The sequence below is a fragment of the Scyliorhinus torazame genome, chromosome 1 (genome assembly GCF_047496885.1).
Source record: "Scyliorhinus torazame isolate Kashiwa2021f chromosome 1, sScyTor2.1, whole genome shotgun sequence".
NCBI lineage: Eukaryota > Metazoa > Chordata > Chondrichthyes > Carcharhiniformes > Scyliorhinidae > Scyliorhinus > Scyliorhinus torazame.
This window is the reverse complement of record NC_092707.1, coordinates 423,008,750-423,030,090: the sequence shown is the minus strand read 5'-3', so window position 1 is coordinate 423,030,090 and position 21,341 is coordinate 423,008,750. Positions and strand designations below refer to the sequence as shown.

At 62.4% G+C, this 21,341-nt stretch overlaps 1 protein-coding gene across 2 annotated transcripts in view; it reads left to right on the top strand.

The window, feature by feature from the left end:
- Positions 1–14,866: 14,866 nt before the first annotated feature.
- pomca (proopiomelanocortin a) overlaps positions 14,867–21,341 on the top strand; it is a 340,782-nt gene continuing 334,307 nt past the window's right edge. Inside the window, exon 1 of one of the 2 annotated variants that reach the window (XM_072515473.1) lies at positions 14,867–14,952. Coding sequence is in view for 1 of the 2 variants with exons in the window: in XM_072515469.1 (XP_072371570.1) it covers positions 15,062–15,105 (44 nt within the window). In the remaining variant the exon portion in view is untranslated. Of the gene's footprint in view, positions 14,953–15,046; positions 15,106–21,341 lie in introns of those variants that run through there. The other variant, XM_072515469.1, reaches the window with a different exon arrangement.

The window sequence follows — 21,341 nt, the reverse complement described above, 5'->3', positions numbered from 1 at the left end:
GCCCAGCCCAGTCCAGTCCAGCCCAGCCCAGCCCAGTCCAGCCCAGTCCAGTCCAGCCCAGCCCAGTCCAGTCCAGCCCAGCCCAGTCCAGTCCAGCCTAGTCCAGTCCAGCCCAGTCCAGCCCAGTCCAGTCCAGCCCAGTCCAGCCCAGTGCAGCCCAGCCCAGTCCAGTCCAGCCCAGTCCAGCCCAGTCCAGTCCAGCCCAGCCCAGCCCAGTCCAGACCAGCCCAGCCCAGCCCAGTCCAGACCAGTCCAGCCCAGTCCAGTCCAGTCCAGTCCAGCCCAGTCCAGCCCAGTCCAGCCCAGTCCAGCCCAGCCCAGCCCAGTCCAGCCCAGTCCAGTCCAGCCCAGCCCAGCCCAGTCCAGGCCAGTCCAGCCCAGCCCAGTCCAGACCAGTCCAGCCCAACCCAGCCCAGTCCAGCCCAATGCAGCCCAGTCCAGACCAGTCCAGCCCAGTCCAGCCCAGTGCAGCCCAGCCCAGCCCAGCCCAGCCCAGTCCAGTGCAGCCCAGCCCAGTCCAGCCCAGTCCGGTCCAGCCCAGCCCAGTCCAGCCCAGTGCAGCCCAGCCCAGTCCAGCCCAGCCCAGTCCAGCCCAGCCCAGTCCAGTCCAGCCCAGCCCAGTCCAGTCCAGCCTAGTCCAGTCCAGCCCAGCCCAGTCCAGCCCAGTGCAGCCCAGCCCAGTCCAGCCCAGCCCAGTCCAGTCCAGCCCAGCCCAGTGCAGCCCAGCCCAGTCCAGCCCAGCCCAGTCCAGTCCAGCCCAGCCCAGTCCAGTCCAGCCTAGTCCAGTCCAGCCCAGTCCAGTCCAGCCCAGTCCAGCCCAGTGCAGCCCAGTCCAGTGCAGCCCAGCCCAGTCCAGTCCAGCCCAGTCCAGCCCAGTCCAGCCCAGTGCAGCCCAGTCCAGTCCAGCCCAGCCCAGTCCAGTCCAGCCCAGCCCAGTCCAGTCCAGCCCAGCCCAGTTCAGTCCAGCCTAGTCCAGTCCAGCCCAGTCCAGCCCAGTCCAGTCCAGCCCAGTCCTGCCCAGTGCAGCCCAGCCCAGTCCAGTCCAGCCCAGTCCAGCCCAGTCCAGCCCAGCCCAGCCCAGTCCAGCCCAGTCCAGTCCAGCCCAGCCCAGCCCAGTCCAGCCCAGTCCAGCCCAGCCCAGCCCAGCCCAGTCCAGCCTAGTGCAGCCCAGCCCAGTCCAGCCCAGTCCAGCCCAATCCAGCCCAGCCCAGCCCAGTCCAGCCCAGTCCTACCCAGTCCAGTCCAATGCAGTCCAGCCCAGTCCAGTGCAGCCCAGCCCAGTCCAGCCCAGTCCAGCCCAGTCCAGCCCAGTCCTACCCAGTCCAGTCCAGTGCAGCCCAGCCCAGTCCAGCCCAGTGCAGCCCAGCCCAGTCCAGCCCAGTCCAGCCCAGTCCAGCCCAGTGCAACTCAGCCCAGTCCAGTGCAGCCCAGTCCAGTCCAGTCCAGCCCAGTCCAGCCCAGCCCAGTCCAGTCCAGCCCAGTCCAGCCCAGAGCAGCTCAGCCCAGCCCAGTCCAGTCCAGCCCAGTCCAGCCCAATCCAGCCCAGTCCAGCCCAGCCCAGTCCAGTCCAGCCTAGTCCAGTCCAGCCCAGTCCAGCCCAGTCCAGTCCAGCCCAGTCCAGCCCAGTCCAGTGCAGCCCAGTGCAGCCCAATCCAGCCCAGTCCAGCCCAGCCCAACCCAGCCCAGTCCAGCCCAATCCAGCCCAGTCCAGCCCAGCCCAGTCCAGCCCAGTGCAACCCACTGCAGCACAGTCCAGTCCAGTCCAGTCCAGCCCAGTCCAGCCCAGTCCAGTGCAGCCCAGTGCAGCCCAATCCAGCCCAGTCCAGCCCAGCCCAGTCCAGTCCAGCCTAGTCCAGTCCAGCCCAGTCCAGCCCAGTCCAGTCCAGCCCAGTCCAGCCCAGTGCAGCCCAATCCAGCCCAGTGCAGCCCAATCCAGCCCAGTCCAGCCCAGCCCAGTCCAGTCCAGCCTAGTCCAGTCCAGCCCAGCCCAGCCCAGTCCAGTCCAGCCCAGTCCAGCCCAGTCCAGCCCAGTCCAGCCCAGCCCAGCCCAGTCCAGCCCAGTCCAGTCCAGCCCAGCCCAGCCCAGTCCAGCCCAGTCCAGCCCAGCCCAGTCCAGACCAGTCCAGCCCAACCCAGCCCAGTCCAGCCCAATGCAGCCCAGTCCAGACCAGTCCAGCCCAGTCCAGCCCAGTGCAGCCCAGCCCAGCCCAGCCCAGCCCAGTCCAGTGCAGCCCAGCCCAGTCCAGCCCAGTCCAGTCCAGCCCAGCCCAGTCCAGCCCAGTGCAGCCCAGCCCAGTCCAGCCCAGCCCAGTCCAGTCCAGCCCAGCCCAGTCCAGTCCAGCCTAGTCCAGTCCAGCCCAGTCCAGTCCAGCCCAGTCCAGCCCAGTGCAGCCCAGTCCAGTGCAGCCCAGCCCAGTCCAGTCCAGCCCAGTCCAGCCCAGTCCAGCCCAGTGCAGCCCAGTCCAGTCCAGCCCAGCCCAGTCCAGTCCAGCCCAGCCCAGCCCAGTCCAGCCCAGTCCAGTCCAGCCCAGTCCAGTCCAGCCCAGCCCAGTCCAGCCCAGCCCAGTCCAGTCCAGCCCAGTCCAGCCCAGTCCAGTCCAGCCCAGTCCAGCCCAGTGCAGCCCAGCCCAGTCCAGTCCAGCCCAGTCCAGCCCAGTCCAGCCCAGCCCAGCCCAGTCTAGCCCAGTCCAGTCCAGCCCAGCCCAGCCCAGTCCAGCCCAGTCCAGCCCAGCCCAGCCCAGCCCAGTCCAGCCTAGTGCAGCCCAGCCCAGTCCAGCCCAGTCCAGCCCAATCCAGCCCAGCCCAGCCCAGTCCAGCCCAGTCCTACCCAGTCCAGTCCAATGCAGTCCAGCCCAGTCCAGTGCAGCCCAGCCCAGTCCAGCCCAGTCCAGCCCAGTCCAGCCCAGTCCTACCCAGTCCAGTCCAGTGCAGCCCAGCCCAGTCCAGCCCAGTGCAGCCCAGCCCAGTCCAGCCCAGTCCAGCCCAGTCCAGTCCAGTGCATCTCAGCCCAGTCCAGTGCAGCCCAGTCCAGTCCAGTCCAGCCCAGTCCAGCCCAGCCCAGTCCAGTCCAGCCCAGTCCAGCCCAGAGCAGCTCAGCCCAGCCCAGTCCAGTCCAGCCCAGTCCAGCGCAGTGCAGCCCAGTCCAGCCCAGCCCAGTCCAGCCCAGTCCAGCGCAGTGCAGCCCAGTCCAGTCCAGCCCAGTCCAGCGCAGCCCAGTGCAGCCCAGTCCAGCCCAGTGCAGCCCAGTCCAGCCCAGTGCAGCCCAGTCCAGCCCAGTGCAACCCACTGCAGCACAGTCCAGTCCAGTCCAGTCCAGCCCAGTCCAGTGCAGCCCAGTGCAGCCCAATCCAGCCCAGTGCAGCCCAATCCAGCCCAGTGCAGCACAGTCCAGTCCAGCCCAGTCCAGCCCAGTCCAGTGCAGCCCAGTGCAGCCCAATCCAGCCCAGTGCAGCCCAGCCCAGTCCAGTCCAGTCCAGCCCAGTCCAGTGCAGCCCAGTGCAGCCCAATCCAGCCCAGTCCAGCCTAGTCCAGTGCAGCCCAGCCCAGTCCAGCCCAGCCCAGTCCAGCCCAGTCCAGCCTAGTCCAGTGCAGCCCAGCCCAGTCCAGCCCAGTCCAGTCCTACCCAGTCCAGTCCAGTGCAGCCCAGCCCAGTCCAGCCCAGTCCAGTGCAGCCCAGCCCAGTCCAGCCCCGTGCAGCCCAGCCCAGTCCAGCCCAGTCCAGCCCAGAGCAGCCCAGTCCTGTCCAGCCCAGTCCAGCCCAGCCCAGTCCAGTGCAGCCCAGTCCAGTCCAGCCCAGTCCAGCCCAGTGCAGCCCAGTCCAGCCCAGTGCAGCCCAGTGCAGCCCTGCCCAGTCCAGCCCAGTGCAGCCCAGTCCAGCCCAGTGCAGCCCAGTCCAGCCCAGTGCAGCCCAGTGCAGCCCAGTCCAGCCCAGTCCAGCCCAGTCCAGTGCAGCCCAATCCAGCCCAGTGCAGCCCAATCCAGCCCAGTGCAGCCCAGCCCAGTCCAGCCCAGTGCAGCCCAGTCCAGCCCAGTGCAACCCACTGCAGCCCAGTCCAGTCCAGTCCAGTCCAGCCCAGTCCAGCCCAGTCCAGCCCAGTCCAGTGCAGCCCAGTGCAGCCCAATCCAGCCCAGTGCAGCCCAGCCCAGTCCAGTCCAGTCCAGCCCAGTCCAGTGCAGCCCAGTGCAGCCCAATCCAGCCCAGTCCAGTGCAGCCCAGCCCAGTCCAGCCCAGCCCAGTCCAGCCTAGTCCAGTGCAGCCCAGCCCAGTCCAGCCCAGTCCAGTCCAGTGCAGCCCAGCCCAGTCCAGCCTAGTCCAGTGCAGCCCAGCCCAGTCCAGCCCAGCCCAGCCCAGTCCAGTCCAGCCCAGTCCAGCCCAATCCAGCCCAGTGCAGCCCAGCCCAGTCCAGTCCAGTCCAGCCCAGTCCAGTGCAGCCCAGTGCAGCCCAATCCAGCCCAGTCCAGTGCAGCCCAGCCCAGTCCAGCCCAGCCCAGTCCAGCCTAGTCCAGTGCAGCCCAGCCCAGTCCAGCCCAGTCCAGTCCAGTGCAGCCCAGCCCAGTCCAGCCTAGTCCAGTGCAGCCCAGCCCAGTCCAGCCCAGCCCAGCCCAGTCCAGTCCAGCCCAGTCCAGCCTAGTCCAGTGCAGCCCAGCCCAGTCCAGCCCAGTCCAGTCCAGTGCAGCCCAGCCCAGCCCAGCCCAGTCCAGTCCTACCCAGTCCAGTCCAGTGCAGCCCAGCCCAGTCCAGCCCAGTGCATCTCAGCCCAGTCCAGTGCAGCCCAGCCCAGTCCAGTCCAGTGCAGCCCAGCCCAGTCCAGTCCAGTCCAGCCCTGCCCAGTCCAGCCCAGTGCAGCCCAGTGCAGCCCTGCCCAGTCCAGCCCAGTCCAGCCCAGCCCAGCCCAGCCCAGCCCAGTCCAGCCCAGTCCAGCCCAGCCCAGTCCAGTCCAACCCAGCCCAGTCCAGCCCAGTCCAGCCCAGCCCAGCCCAGTCCAGCCCAGCCCAGTCCAGTCCAGCCCAGTCCAGCCCTGCCCATTCCAGCCCAGTGCAGCCCAGTCCAGCCCAGTGCAGCCCAGTGCAGCCCAGCCCAGTCCAGCCCAGTCCAGCCTTGTCCAGGCCAGCCCAGCCCAGCCCAGTCCAGCCCAGCCCAGTCCAACCCAGCCCAGTCCAGCCCAGCCCAGCCCAGCCCAGCCCAGTCCAGCCCAGTCCAGCCCAGCCCAGTCCAGTCCAACCCAGCCCAGTCCAGCCCAGTCCAGCCCAGCCCAGCCCAGTCCAGCCCAGTCCAGCCCAGCCCAGTCCAGCCCAGCCCAGCCCAGCCCAGTCCAGCCCAGCCCAGCCCAGCCCAGCCCAGTCCAGCCCAGTCCAGCCCAGCCCAGTCCAGTCCAACCCAGCCCAGTCCAGCCCAGTCCAGCCCAGCCCAGTCCAGCCCAGTCCAGCCCAGCCCAGTCCAGCCCAGCCCAGTCCAGTCCAGCCCAGTCCAGCCCTGCCCAGTCCAGCCCAGTGCAGCCCAGTCCAGCCCAGTGCAGCCCAGTCCAGCCCAGCCCAGTCCAGCCCAGTGCAGCCCAGTCCAGTCCAGCCCAGTCCAGCCCAGTGCAGCCCAGTCCAGTCCAGCCCAGTCCAGCCCAGTCCAGTCCTACCCAGTCCAGTCCAGTGCAGCCCAGCCCAGTCCAGCCCAGTCCAGCCCAGTCCAGTCCAGCCCAGCCCAGTCCAGCCCAGCCCAGTCCAGTCCAGCCCAGTCCAGCCCTGCCCAGTCCAGCCCAGTGCAGCCCAGTCCAGCCCAGTGCAGCCCAGTCCAGCCCAGCCCAGTCCAGCCCAGTGCAGCCCAGTCCAGTCCAGCCCAGTCCAGCCCAGTGCAGCCCAGTCCAGTCCAGCCCAGTGCAGCCCAGTGCAGCCCAGTCCAGCCCAGCCCAGTCCAGTCCAGTCCAGTCCAGCCCAGTCCAGCCCAGTCCAGTGCAGCCCAGTGCAGCCCAATCCAGCCCAGTGCAGCCCAGCCCAGTCCAGTCCAGTCCAGCCCAGCCCAGTGCAGCCCAGTCCAGCCCAGCCCAGTCCAGCCCAGTCCAGCCCAGCCCAGCCCAGTCCAGCCTTGTCCAGGCCAGCCCAGTCCAGCCCAGTCCAGTGCAGCCCAGTGCAGCCCAGTCCAGCCCAGTGCAGCCCAGCCCAGTCCAGCCCAGCCCAGTCCAGCCCAGCCCAGTCCAGCCCAGCCCAGTCCAGCCCAGCCCAGCCCAGTCCAGCCGAGCCGAGCGACAACACTCTTGACCACTGCTACTCAAAAATCAAGGGTGCCTACCGTTCCATCCCCCGACCGCACTTTGGGAAATCAGACCATAAGACGGTGCTCCTTCTCCTGGCATACAAGCAGAAACTCAAGCGGGAGAATCCAGCTAAGAAGGTTGTGCAGTGCTGGTCCGAGGAGACAGAAGAGCTCTTACGTGACTGCTTAGAGACAGTGGACTGGTCCATATTTAAGAACTCAGCGACCAACTTAAATGAGTATGCCACCCCCGTCACAGACTTCATCAGCAAATGTGTGGATGACTGCGTGTCAAAGAAAGCAGTACGTGCGTTCCCCAACCGGAAACCATGGCTCAGTCGCGAGATTGACTCCCTACTGAAGGACAGATCTGAGGCGTTCAAGGCAGACGACCCTGACCTATACAAGAAATCCAGGTACGACCCCCGCAAAGCCATCAGAGATGCCAAGAGAGAATATCAAACCAAGCTAGAGTCACAGACAGACTCTCGGCGGTTGTGGCAAGGACTAAACAACATAACGGGCTACAAAGCGAAGCCGAACAGTGGGCGTCATTCTCCGACCCCCCGCCGGGTCGGAGAATGGCCGTTGGCCACCGTGAATCCCGCCCCCGCCCTCGCCGAAGTCTCTGGTACCGGAGATTGGGCGGGGGCGGGAATCGGGCCGCGCCGGTTGGCGGGACCCCCCGCTGGATTCTCCGGCCTGGATGGGCCGAAGTCCCGCCCAGAAATTGCCTGTCCCGCCGGCGTAAATCAAACCTGGTATTTACCGGCGGGACCAGGCGGCGTGGGCGGGCTCCGGGGTCCTGGGGGAGGGCGCGGGGCGATCTGACCCCGGGGGGTGCCCCCACGGTGGCCTGGCCCGCGATCGGGGCCCACCGATCCGCGGGCGGGCCTGTGCCGTGGGGGCACTCTTTCCCTTCCGCCTCCGCTACGGCCTCCACCATGGCGGAGGCGGAAGAGACTCTCCCCACTGCGCATGCGTGGGAAACTGACAGCGGTCGCTGACGCTCCCGCGCATGCGCCGCATTTCCGCGCCAGCTGGCGGGGCAACAAACGCCATTTCCGCCAGCTGGCGGGGCAGAAATCCCTCCGGCGTCGGCCTAGCCCCTCAATGTTGGGGCTAGGCCGCCAAAGATGCGGAGCCTTCCGCACCTTTGGGCATGCGCGATGCCCGTCTGATTGGCGCCGTGTTTGGCACCAGTCGGCGGACATCCCGCCATTGGGGGAGAATTTCGCCCCAGTATCTCTGGCAGCAGCTCACCCCTCCCCGATGAACTCAATGCATGCTCGGTTCGAGCAGGTAACCAACAATCCGCTGGCGAGTGCCCCAGCAGCCCATAATTCACCCATACCCACCATCACAGCTTCCGAAGTCCGATTGGCCTTCCTGAAAGTGAACCCTCGGAAGGCGACGGGCCCAGACGGGATCCCTGGTCGTGCACTCAGAGCCTGCGCGGACCAGCTGGCAGAGGTATTCACGGACATCTTTAACCTGTCCCGACTCCACTCCGAGGTCCCCACCTGCTTCAAGAAGACCACCATCATACCGGTACCAAAGAAGAACCAGGCAACGTGCCTCAATGACTACCGTCCAGTGGTCCTGACTTCAATCGTAATGAAGTGCTTCGAGAGGTTGATCATGAAGCGCATCACCTCCATACTCCCAGAACGCCTTGATCCACTGCAATTCGCATACCGCTGCAACCGGTCCACATCAGACACCATTTCCCTGGCCCTACACTCATCCCTAGAGCATCTCGAAAACAAGGACTCCTACATCAGACTCCTATTTATTGACTACAGCTCCGCCTTCAACACCATAATCCAAGCCAAGCTCATATCAAAGCTCCAAAACCTAGGACTTGTCTCCCCACTCTGCAACTGGATCCTCGATTTTCTGACCAACAGACCACAATCAGTAAGAATGAACAACAACACCTCCTCCACAATAGTCCTCAACACCGGCACCCCGCAAGGCTGCGTACTTAGCCCCCTACTCTACTCCCTGTACACACACGACTGCGTGGCAAAACTTGGTTCCAACTCCATCTACAAGTTTGCTGACGATACGACCATAGTGGGCCGGATCTCGAATAACGATGAGTCAGAATACAGGAGGGAGATAGAGAACCTAGTGGAGTGGTGTAGCGACTACAATCTCTCCCTCAATGCCAGCAAAACTAAAGAGCTGGTAATTGACTTCAGGAAGCAAAGTACTGTACACACCCCTGTCAGCGTCAACGGGGCCGAGGTGGAGATGGTTAGCAGTTCCAAATTCCTAGGGGTGCACATCTCAAAATCTGTCCTAGTCCACCCACATCGACGCTACCACCAAGAAAGCACAACAGCGCCTATACTTCCTCAGGAAACTAAGGAAATTCGGCATGTCCACATTGACTCTTATCAACTTTTACAGATGCACCATAGAAAGCATCCTATCGGGCTGCATCACAGCCTGGTATGGCAACTGCTCGGCCCAGGACCGCAAGAAACTTCAGAGAGTCGTGAACACCGCCCAGTCCATCACACGAACCTGCCTCCCATCCATTGACTCCATCTACACCTCCCGCTGCCTGGGGAAAGCGGGCAGTATATCAAAGATCCCTCCCACCCGGCTTACTCACTCTTCCAACTTCTTCCATCGGGCAGGAGATACAGAAGTCTGAGAACACGCACTAACAGACTCAAAAACAGCTTCTTCCCCACTGTCACCAGACTCCTAAATGACCCTCTTATGGACTGACCTCATTAACACTACACCCTGTATGCTTCATCCGATGCCGGTGTTCTGTAGTTACATTGTGTACCTTGTGTTGCCCTATTATGTATTTTCTTTTATTCCCTTTTATTCCCATGTACTTAATGATCTGTTGAGCTGCTCACAGAAAAATACTTTTCACTGTACCTCGGTACACGTGACAATAAACAAATCCAATCCAATCCAATCCCAGTCCAGTCCTGTCCAGTCCAGCCCAGTCCAGCCGAGCCCAGACCAGGTGAGCCTAGCCCAGTCCAGTCCAGCCCAGCCCAGTCCAGCCCAGTGCAGCCCAGTCCAGCTGAGCCCAGACCAGTGCAGCCCAGTCCAGCTGAGCCCAGACCAGTGCAGCCCAGTCCAGTCCAGCCCAGTCCAGTCCAGCCCAGTCCAGTTCAGCCCAGTGCAGGCCAGCCCAGCCCAGCCCAGCCCAGTCCAGTTCAGCCCAGTCCAGCCCAGCCCAGTCCAGCTGAGCCCAGCCCAGCCCAGTCCAGTTCAGCCCAGTCCAGCCCAGTCCAGCCCAGTCCAGTTCAGCCCAGTTCAGCCCAGCCCAGTCCAGCTGAGCCCAGCCCAGTCCAGTCCAGTCCAGCCTAGTCCAGTCCAGTCCAGCCTAGTCCAGCCCAGCCCAGCCCAGTCCAGTCCAGCCTAGTCCAGTCCAGCCCAGTCCAGTTCAGCCCAGTCCAGTCCAGCCCAGTCCAGCCCAGCCCAGTCCAGTCCAGCCCAGTCCAGCCCAGCCCAGCCCAGTCCAGCCCAGTCCATTCCAGTCCAGCCCAGTCCAGTTCAGCCCAGTCCAGCCCAGTCCAGTCCAGTCCAGCCCAGTCCAGTCCAGCCCAGCTCAGCCCAGTCCAGTCCAGCCCAGTCCAGCCCAGCCCAACCCAGTCCAGCCCAGTCCATTCCAGTCCAGCCCAGTCCAGTTCAGCCCAGTCGAGCCCAGTCCAGTTCAGCCCAGTCCAGCCGAGCCCAGTCCAGCCCAGTCCATTCCAGTCCATTCCAGTCCAGCCCAGTCCAGTTCAGCCCAGCCCAGTCCAGTCCAGCCCAGCTCAGCCCAGTCCAGCCCAGCTCAGCCCAGCCCAGCCCAGCTCAGCCTAGTCCAGCCCAGTCCAGTCCAGCCCAGCTCAGCCCAGTGCAGCCCAGCTCAGCCCAGCTCAGCCCAGTCCAGTCCAGCCCAGTCCAGTGCAGCCCAGTGCAGCCCAATTCAGCCCAGTCCAGTCCAGCCCAACCCATTCCAGTCCAGCCTAGTCCAGTGCAGCCCAGCCCAGTCCAGTCCAGCCCAGTGCAGCCCAGTCCAGCCCAGTCCAGCCCAGCCCAGTCCAGCCCAGCCCAGTCCAGTCCAGCCCAGCCCAGTCCAGCCCAGCCCAGTCCAGCCCATCCCAGTCCAGTCCATCCCAGTGCAGCCCAGCCCAGCCCAGTCCAGTCCAGCCCAGCCCAGTCCAGTCCATCCCAGTGCAGCCCAGCCCAGCCCAATCCAGCCCAGCCCAGCCCAGCATAGCTCTGCCCAGCCCAGTCCAGTCTAGACCAGTCCAGTCCAGCCCAGCCCAGTCCAGTTCAGCCCAGTCCAGTCCAGCCCAGCTCAGCCCAGTCCAGCCCAGCTCAGCCCAGCCCAGTCCAGCTCAGCCCAGTCCAGCCCAGTCCAGCCCAGCCCAGTCCAGCCCAGCCCAGTGCAGCCCAGCCCAGCCCAATCCAGCCCAGCCCAGCTCTGCCCAGCCCAGTCCAGTCTAGTCCAGTCCAGCCCAGCCCAGTACAGTTCAGCCCAGTCCAGTCCAGCCCAGCTCAGCCCAGTCCAGCCCAGCTCAGCCCAGCCCAGCCCAATCCAGCCCAGCCCAGCTCTGCCCAGCCCAGTCCAGTCCAGCCCAACCCATTCCAGTCCAGCCTAGTCCAGTGCAGCCCAGCCCAGTCCAGTCCAGCCCAGTCCAGTCCAGTCCAGCCCAGTGCAGCCCAGTGCAGCCCAGTCCAGCCCAGCCCAGTCCAGCCCAGCCCAGTCCAGTCCAGCCCAGCCCAGTCCAGCCCAGCCCAGTCCAGCCCATCCCAGTCCAGTCCATCCCAGTGCAGCCCAGCCCAGCCCAGTCCAGTCCAGCCCAGTCCAGTCCAGTCCAGCCCAGTGCAGCCCAGTGCAGCCCAGTCCAGCCCAGCCCAGTCCAGCCCAGCCCAGTCCAGTCCAGCCCAGCCCAGTCCAGCCCAGCCCAGTCCAGTCCAGCCCAGCCCAGTCCAGCCCAGCCCAGTCCAGTCCATCCCAGTGCAGCCCAGCCCAGCCCAATCCAGCCCAGCCCAGCCCAGCCCAGCTCTGCCCAGCCCAGTCCAGTCTAGTCCAGTCCAGCCCAGTCCAGCCCAGCTCAGCCCAGTCCAGCCCAGCTCAGCCCAGCCCAGCCCAGCTCAGCCCAGCCCAGTCCAGCTCAGCCCAGTCCAGCCTAGTCCAGTGCAGCCCAGCCCAGCCCAGTCCAGCCCAGCCCAGTCCAGCCCAGCCCAGTCCAGTCCAGTCCATCCCAGTCCAGCCCAGTCCAGCCCAGCCGAGCCCAGCTCAGCCTAGTCCAGCTCAGCCCAGCCCAGCCCAGCTCAGCCTAGTCCAGCCCAGTCCTGTCCAGCCCAGCTCAGCCCAGTCCAGCCCAGCTCAGCCCAGTCCAGCCCAGCCCAGCCCAGCCCAGTCCAGCCCAGTGCAGCCCAGTCCAGGCCAATCCAGCCCAGCCCAGTCCAGCCCAGCCCAGCCCAGTCCAGCCCAGCTCAGCCCAGCCCAGCCCAGCCCAGCTCAGCCTAGTCCAGCCCAGTCCAGTCCAGTCCAGCTCAGTCCTGTCCAGCCCAGCTCAGCCCAGCCCAGCCCAGCTCAGCCCAGTCCAGCCCAGCCCAGTCCAGCCCAGTCCAGTGTAGCCCAGCTCAGCCCAGCCCAGCCCAGCTCAGCCCAGTCCAGCCCAGCTCAGCCCAGCCGAGTGCAGCCCAGTCACCGCAAACTAAATGAGAATTTGAGCGTTTTAACTCGAGTCGTTCTGTTGGCCTCCATTCTGGATAAAGAACAAACCATGTCCAGCAAATAAAGACAAGAAGGAAATGTGGAGAAGGATGAAGGGAGGGTGAAAGGGCGAGAGGGCTGGAGTTGGTGAAAACGCCACCCGTTCTGATGAAGGTCAGTGAAAGGACTTTATCGTTCTGTTTGATGAACAAAGTTCGATTTGTATTCAGAATGAACTTGTATGTTGATGTTTTATGGGCTGCTGAAGACTCCAGCCCTGACTGCGCGGAGATAGTTCACCAAAGGGCCCCTCTGTCAGGCTTTGGAGAATTCGCCCGTCCCCTGCTCCCCCTCCCATCGTTAATGAGTGATTTCATTATCTTCACTTCTGTCATTCTCACCTCCGCCCCGCACACCCAGTCCTAATGGCTCTGATTTGTACAGAGTGGGGCGCTGACCCAGATGTGTCCAGCTTCCTGCTAATGCATTCCTGCAGCCCACTTTCCACAACATTGTTCAAAAAATCCTTAAAAGGCTGTTGTTGTCTTTCTGTGTACATTAGTGCAATGTGCAAACAGCTGGGCACCTCTCAACACATCCTGAAGAGAAAAGCAGACACGTGGGTTCTTTTTGTCGCTGATGGATGGACATTCATTCAGAATACGAGTGAATCATTTCAGTACAGACTAGAAATGAGAACCAAGGCAGGAACATTGATTGAATAGAGTGCACATGGAACTGAGTACATTTCTGCAAAATAGCTAAAGAATCATTCACTTATTCTCCCATCATGGCCTTACAAAAGCTGATGGGGAATCTGGTTAGAACCCGCCCCCTCTGACTGCTACCCAATTTGTCGAATGGCCATGTTCAGTCTGCCTAACCCCAGCTGAGATGAGCCCCCAGCCTTTGGAGAGAAGGTCCTGAAAGGAGGTCCCAGGGACAACCTCCAACTGGTTCATTCTCAGCTGGTAGCAGGGTCTGGGCCTGTTGGAGGGGAAGCTGCCCTCCGCCTGTGACCTCCTCTGTCTAATGTTTCAGGGAAATTGGTCCCATGCTCGGCTGAGAAGTGGAGGAAGTGACCCGTGCCCAGGAGCTGACTGTGGCCCCGTCCTCAGGGGAATTGTCTAACATGCTGAGCTAACAGCTCGGTCCGAGGGGGTGACCAGCTGGGGCCTTGCATGGCTTCCACAGAAGACCAGCTGAGCCTGGCTTGAGTATCATTCAGTGGCTGGGAGCTGAGCTGGAGGCTTCATTTCACTGCCCAGTCCCCCACCCCGCCCCCCCACCCCCACCCCAAACCTGCCCAGTCCCCTGCCCCCTCACCACCCCCACCCCCAAACCTGCCCAGTCCCCTGCCCCGCCCCCTCAGCACCCTGCCCCGCTCTCCCCCGCCCCCCTCAACACCCTGCCCCGCTCTCTCTCGCCCCCCTCAGCACCCTGCCCGCCCCCCTCACCACCCTGCCCCGCCCCCACCCCAACCCACCCCAAACCTGCCCAGTCCCCCGCCCCCCCCACCCCCACCCCAAACCTGCCCAGTCCCCTGCCCCCTCACCACCCCCACCCCCAAACCTGCCCAGTCCCCTGCCCCGTCCCCACCCCAACCCACCCCAAACCTGCCCAGTCCCCCGCCCCCCCACCCCCACCCCAAACCTGCCCAGTCCCCCAACCCCTCCCACCCCCTCCCCCAAACCTGCCCAGTCCCGTGGCCCCCCACCCCCACCCCAAACCTGCCCAGTCCCCCGCCCCCCCCACTCACCACCCTGCCCGCCCCCCTCACCCCCCTGCCCCTCCCCCTCACCACACTGCCCCCCCACTCACCACCCTGCCCCTCCCCTTCACCACCCTGCCCCTCCCCCTCACCACCCTGCCCCTCCCCCTCACCACCCTGCCCCTCCCCCTCACCACCCTGCCCCTCCCCCTCACCATCCTGCCCCTCCCCCTCACCACCCTGCCCCTCCCCTTCACCACCCTGCCCCTCCCCCTCACCCCCTGCCCCTCCCCCTCACCACCCTGCCCCTCCCTTCACATCCCTGCACCGCCCCCTGCCCCTCCCCTCACCACCCTGGCCCGCCTCCTCAGCACCCTGCCCCTCCCCCTCACCACCCTGCCCCGCCCCCTCAGCACCCTGCCCGCCCCCCTCACCACCCTGCCCCGCCCCCTCAGCACCCTGCCCCGCCCCCTCAGCACCCTGCCCCGCTCTCCCTCGCCCCCCTCAGCACCCTGCCCCTCCCCCTCACCACCCTGCCCCGCCCCCTCAGCACCCTGCCCGCCCCCCTCACCACCCTGCCCCGCCCCCTCAGCACCCTGCCCCTCCCCTCAGCACCCTGCCCCACGCTCCCACATCCCACTGGTCCCCTCACCCACTCGTGCCCACTCCCAGCCCCCCCCCCCCCCCCCAATTCCGTCCCCCACCCCCACCCCTGCTCTCCTGGACTGTGTTGTTTTCTGACCTTTGCAGCCTGAAGTGAGGTGGGAAAGGTGTTCGTTCCAGTGAAGCGAGGCTGCTTTCCTCGGACTGGGGAAAATCAGAAACAAAAGAAGCTGAGAAGTGAGCTTGTGTTACCGCAGCCTCTAATTGCCGGCCTGACAGAGAGCGGATCAGTGAAAAGGTTCTGTGGAAATTCACACTGAAGCTTGAAATCCGCATTTCATGGAGAGGAAAAGGTTCAAAATTAAAAATGGTGTCATCAGTGGCCTGAGGATTTGTGAGAGGCGCGGGGTTTTGACAGGATTGTGTAAAATCTCCTGAGTCTGGTGAGGTGCTAATCCCCCCCCCCCCCCTCAGTAACCAGGGGAGAGCTCCTGTTTACAGATGCCACGTCTGTTAAAAGCTCCGATTCCTTTGGAGTGCGGGAAAGATCAGCTTTCCAGACATTATTGTCCTTGAAAAGGTTGTTTCAATCGTGATGACGAATTTCTATCAAATACAATTGGAAAGGAGGGTATAAAAGCATGTGGTGCTGCAGGAGAGGCAGGTACACAGCTCGATCCCGCAGACACACTTCAACAAGAACAGGTAAGGTGACTCTGCAAGCAGCACTGCGATTCTTTGCAACTGTGAGGAAGGACTCGGAGCTCACCAGAGAACGCTGTTTTCGATCTAACAAATACTTGCAAGTCTCGGAATGCTCGACAATCTTTCCGATCCTGTTTCTGAGCAGATCTTCAGGTCTTTCAAATATTCCTCAACTTGTCACTTCACAGCATTCTGTTACTTCAACACTCCGACACCCTGCAGTGACCCAGACTGATGTCCAGTCTCTCCGACACTCCGACACTCCGCAGTGACCCAGACTGATGTCCAGTCTCTCCGACACTCCGACACTCCGCAGTGACCCAGACTGATGTCCAGTCTCTCCGACACTCCGCAGTGACCCAGACTGATGTCCAGTCTCTCCGACACTCCGACACTCCGCAGTGACCCAGACTGATGTCCAGTCTCTCCTACACTCCGACACTCCGCAGTGACCCAGACTGATGTCCAGTCTCTCCAACACTCCGACACTCCGCAGTGACCCAGACTGATGTCCAGTCTCTCCTACACTCCGACACTCCGCAGTGACCCAGACTGATGTCCAGTCTCTCCAACACTCCGACACCCTGCAGTGACCCAGACTGATGTCCAGTCTCTCCGAAACTCCGCAGTGACCCAGACTGATGTCCAGTCTCTCCGACACTCCGACACTCCGCAGTGACCCAGACTGATGTCCAGTCTCTCCGACACTCCGATACTCCGCAGTGCCCCAGACTGATGTCCCGTCTCTCCGAAATTCCGCAGTGACCCAGACTGATGTCCAGTCTCTCCGACATTCCGTCACTCCGCAGTGACCCAGACTGATGTCCAGTCTCTACGACACTCCGCAGTGACCCAGACTGATGTCCAGTCACTCCGACACTCCGCAGTGACCCAGACTAATGTCCAGTCTCTCCGACACTCCGACACTCCGCAGTGACCCAGACTGGTGTCCAGTCTCTCCGACAATCCGACACTCCGCAGTGACCCAGATTGATGTCCAGTCTCTCCGTCACTCCGCAGTGACCCAGAGTAATGTCCAGTCTCTCCGACACTCCGACACTCCGCAGTGACCCAGACTGATGTCCAGTCTCTCCGACACTCCGACACTCCGCAGTGACCCAGACTGATGTCCAGTCTCTCCGACACTCCGACACTCCGCAGTGACCCAGACTGATGTCCAGTCTCTCCAACACTCCGACACCCTGCAGTGACCCAGACTGATGTCCAGTCTCTCCGACACTCCGACCCTCCGCAGTGACCCAGACTGATGTCCAGTCTCTCCGACACTCCGCAGTGACCCAGACTGATGTCCAGTCTCTCCGACACTCCGCAGTGACCCAGACTGATGTCCAGTCTCTCCGACACTCCGACACTCCGCAGTGACCCAGACTGATGTCCAGTCTCTCCGACACTCCGCAGTGACCCAGACTGATGTCCAGTCTCTCCGACACTCCGACACTCCGCAGTGACCCAGACTGATGTCCAGTCTCTCCGACACTCCGACACCCTGCAGTGACCCAGACTGATGTCCAGTCACTCCGACACTCCGCAGTGACCCAGACTGATGTCCAGTCTCTCCAACACTCCGACACCCTGCAGTGACCCAGACTGATGTCCAGTCTCTCCGACACTCCGACACTCCGCAGTGACCCAGACTGATGTCCAGTCTCTCCTACACTCCGACACTCCGCAGTGACCCAGACTGATGTCCAGTCTCTCCGACACTCCGCAGTGACCCAGACTGATGTCCAGTCTCTCCGACACTCCGACACTCCGCAGTGACCCAGACTGATGTCCAGTCTCTCCGACACTCCGCAGTGACCCAGACTGATGTCCAGTCTCTCCGACACTCCGACACTCCGCAGTGACCCAGACTGATGTCCAGTCTCTCCGACTCTCCGACACTCCGCAGTGACCCAGACTGATGTCCAGTCTCTCCGACACTCCGACACCCTGCAGTGACCCAGACTGATGTCCAGTCTCTCCGACACTCCGACACTCCGCAGTGACCCAGACTGATGTCCAGTCTCTCCGACACTCCGACACTCCGCAGTGACCCAGACTGATGTCCAGTCTCTCCGACACTCCGACACCCTGCAGTGACCCAGACTGATGTCCAGTCTCTCCGACACTCCGACACTCCGCTGTGACCCAGACTGATGTCCAGTCTCTCCGCCACTCCGCAGTGACCCAGACTGATGTCCAGTCTCTCCGACATTCCGACACTCCGACACTCCGCAGTGACCCAGACAGATGTCCAGTCTCTCCGACACTCCGCAGTGACCCAGACTGATGTCCAGTCTCTCCGACATTCCGACACTCCGCAGTGACCCAGACTGATGTCCAGTCTCTCCGACACTCCGCAGTGACCCAGACTGATGTCCAGTCTCTCCGACACTCCGCAGTGACCCAGACTGATGTCCAGTCTCTCCGACACTCCGACACCCTGCAGTGACCCAGACTGATGTCCAGTCTCTCCGACACTCCGCAGTGACCCAGACAGATGTCCAGTCTCTCCGACACTCCGCAGTGACCCAGACTGATGTCCAGTCTCTCCGACATTCCGACACTCCGCAGTGACCCAGACTGATGTCCAGTCTCTCCGACACTCCGCAGTGACCCAGACTGATGTCCAGTCTCTCCGACACTCCGCAGTGACCCAGACTGATGTCCAGTCTCTCCGACATTCCGACACTCCGCAGTGACCCAGACTGATGTCCAGTCTCTCCGACATTCCGCAGTGACCCAGACTGATGTCCAGTCTCTCCGACACTCCGCAGTGACCCAGACTGATGTCCAGTCTCTCCGACACTCCGCAGTGACCCAGACTGATGTCCCGTCTCTCCGACACTCCGCAGTGACCCAGACTGATGTCCAGTCTCTCCGACATTCCGCAGTGACCCAGACGGATGCCCAGTCTCTCCGACACTCCGCAGTGACCCAGACTGATGTCCAGTCTCTCCGACATTCCGCAGTGACCCAGACTGATGTCCAGTCTCTCCGACACTCCGACACTCCGCAGTGACCCAGACTTATGTCCAGTCTCTCCGACACTCCGCAGTGACCCAGACTGATGTCCAGTCTCTCCGACATTCCGACACTCCGCAGTGACCCAGACTGATGTCCAGTCTGTCCAACACTCCGCAGTGACCCAGACTGATGTCCAGTCTCTCCGACACTCCGCAGTGACCCAGACTGATGTCCAGTCTCTCCGACATTCCGACACTCCGCAGTGACCCAGACTGATGTCCAGTCTCTCCGACATTCCGCAGTGACCCAGACTGATGTCCAGTCCCTCCGACACTCCGCAGTGACCCAGACTGATGTCCAGTCTCTCCGACACTCCGCAGTGACCCAGACTGATGTCCAGTCTCTCCGACACTCCGCAGTGACCCAGACTGATGTCCAGTCTCTCCGACATTCCGCAGTGACCCAGACGGATGCCCAGTCTCTCCGACACTCCGCAGTGACCCAGACTGATGTCCAGTCTCTCCGACATTCCGCAGTGACCCAGACTGATGTCCAGTCTCTCCGACACTCCGCAGTGCCCCAGACTGATGTCCAGTCTCTCCGACATTCCGCAGTGACCCAGACGGATGCCCAGTCTCTCCGACACTCCGCAGTGACCCAGACTGATGTCCAGTCTCTCCGACACTCCGCAGTGACCCAGACTGATGTCCAGTCTCTCCGACACTCCACAGTGACCCAGACTGATGTCCAGTCTCTCCGACACTCCGCAGTGCCCCAGACTGATGTCCAGTCTCTCCAACACTCCGACATTCCGCAGTGACCCAGACTGATGTCCAGTCTCTCCGACACTCCGCAGTGACCCAGACTGATGTCCAGTCTCTTCGACACTCCCCAGAGACCCAGACTGATGTCCAGTCTCTCCGACATTCCGAGACCCCGCATTGACCCAGACTGATGTCCAGTCTCTCCGACACTCCGCAGTGACCCAGACTGATGTCCAGTCTCTCTGACACTCCGACACTCCACAGTGACCCAGACTGATGTCCAGTCTCTCCGACACTCCGCAGGGACCCAGACTGATGTCCAGTCTCTCCGACATTCCGAGACCCCGCATTGACCCAGACTGATGTCCAGTCTCTCCGACACTCCGCAGTGACCCAGACTGATGTCCAGTCTCTCTGACACTCCGCAGTGACCCAGACTGATGTCCAGTCTCTCCGACACTCCGCAGTGACCCAGACTGATGTCCAGTCTCTCCGACACTCCGACATTCCGCAGTGACCCAGACTGATGTCCAGTCTCTCCGACACTCCGCAGTGACCCAGACTGATATCCAGTCTCTCCGACACTCCGACACTCCGCAGTGCCCCAGACTGATGTCCAGTCTCTCCAACACTCCGACATTCCGCAGTGACCCAGACTGATGTCCAGTCTCTCCGACACTCCGCAGTGCCCCAGACTGATGTCCAGTCTCTCCGACACTCCGCAGTGACCCAGACTGATGTCCAGTCTCTCCGACACTCCGCAGTGAACCAGACTGATGTCCAGTCTCTCCAACACTCCGACATTCCGCAGTGACCCAGACTGATGTCCAGTCTCTCCGACACTCCGCAGTGACCCAGACTGATGTCCAGTCTCTCCGACACTCCGCAGTGAACCAGACTGATGTCCAGTCTCTCCAACACTCCGACATTCCGCAGTGACCCAGACTGATGTCCAGTCTCTCCGACACTCCGCAGTGACCCAGACTGATGTCCAGTCTCTCCGACACTCCGACACTCCGCAGTGACCCAGACTGATGTCCAGTCTCTCTGACACTCCGCAGTGACCCAGACTGATGTCCAGTCTCTCCGACACTCCGCAGTGACCCAGACTGATGTCCAGTCTCTCCGACACTCCGCAGTGACCCAGACTGATGTCCAGTCTCTCTGACACTCCGACACTCCGCAGTGACCCAGACTGATGTCCAGTCTCTCCGACACTCCGCAGTGACCCAGACTGATGTCCAGTCTCTCCGACACTCCGCAGTGACCCAGACTGATGTCCAGTCTCTCCGAAACCCTGCAGTGACCCAGACTGATGTCCAGTCTCTCCGACACTCCGCAGTGACCCAGACTGATGTCCAGTCTCTCCGACACTCCACAGTGACCCAGACTGATGTCCAGTCTCTCCGACACCCCGCAGTGACCCAGTCTGATGTCCAGTCTCTCTGACACTCCGATACTCCGCAGTGACCCAGACTGATGTCCAGTCTCTCCGACACTCCGCAGTGACCCAGACTGATGTCCAGACTCTCCGACACTCCGACACTCCGCAGTGACCCAGACTGATGTCCAGACTCTCCGACACTCCGACACACCGCAGTGACCCAGACTATTGTCCAGTCTCTCCGACACTCCGACACTCCGCAGTGACCCAGACTGATGTCCAGTCTCTCCGACACTCCGCAGTGACCCAGACTGATGTCCAGACTCTCCGACACTCCGCAGTGACCCAGACTGATGTCCAGTCTCTCCGACACTCCGCAGTGACCCAGACTGAGGTCCAGTCTCCCCGACACTCCGACATTACGCAGTGAACCAGACTGATGTCCCGACTCTCCGACACTCCGCAGTGACCCAGACCGATGTCCAGTCTCTCCGACACTCCGCAGTGACCCAGACTGATGTCCAGTCTCTCCGACACTCCGCAGTGACCCAGACTGATGTCCAGTCTCTCCGACACTCCGCAGTGACCCAGACTGATGTCCAGTCTCTCCGACACTCCGCAGTGACCCAGACTGATGTCCAGTCTCTCCGACACTCCGCAGTGACCCAGACTGATGTCCAGTCTCTCCGACACTCCGACACTCCGCAGTGACCCAGACTGATGTCCAGTCTCTCTGACACTCTGCAGTGACCCAGACTGATGTCCAGTCTCTCCGACACTCCGCAGTGACCCAGACTGATGTCCAGTCTCTCAGACACGACGATGTGTCCCAGAATGATGTCCAGACTCTCCGACGCTCCGCAGGGACCCAGACTAATGTCCAGTCCCTCCGACACTCCGCAGTGACCCAGACTGATGTCCAGTCTCTCCGACACTCCACAGTGACCCAGACTGATATCCAATCTCTCCGACACTCCGCAGTGACCCAGACTGATGTCCAGTCTCTCCGACACTCCGACACTCCGCAGTGACCCAGACTGATGTCCAGTCTCTCCGACACTCCACAGTGACCCAGACTGATATCCAATCTCTCCGACACTCCACAGTGACCCAGACTGATATCCAATCTCTCCGACACTCCGCAGTGACCCAGACTGATATCCAATCTCTCCGACACTCCTCAGTGACCCAGACTGATGTCCAGTCTCTCCGACACTCCGCAGTGACCCAGACTGATGTCCAGTCTCTCAGACACGACGATGTGTCCCAGA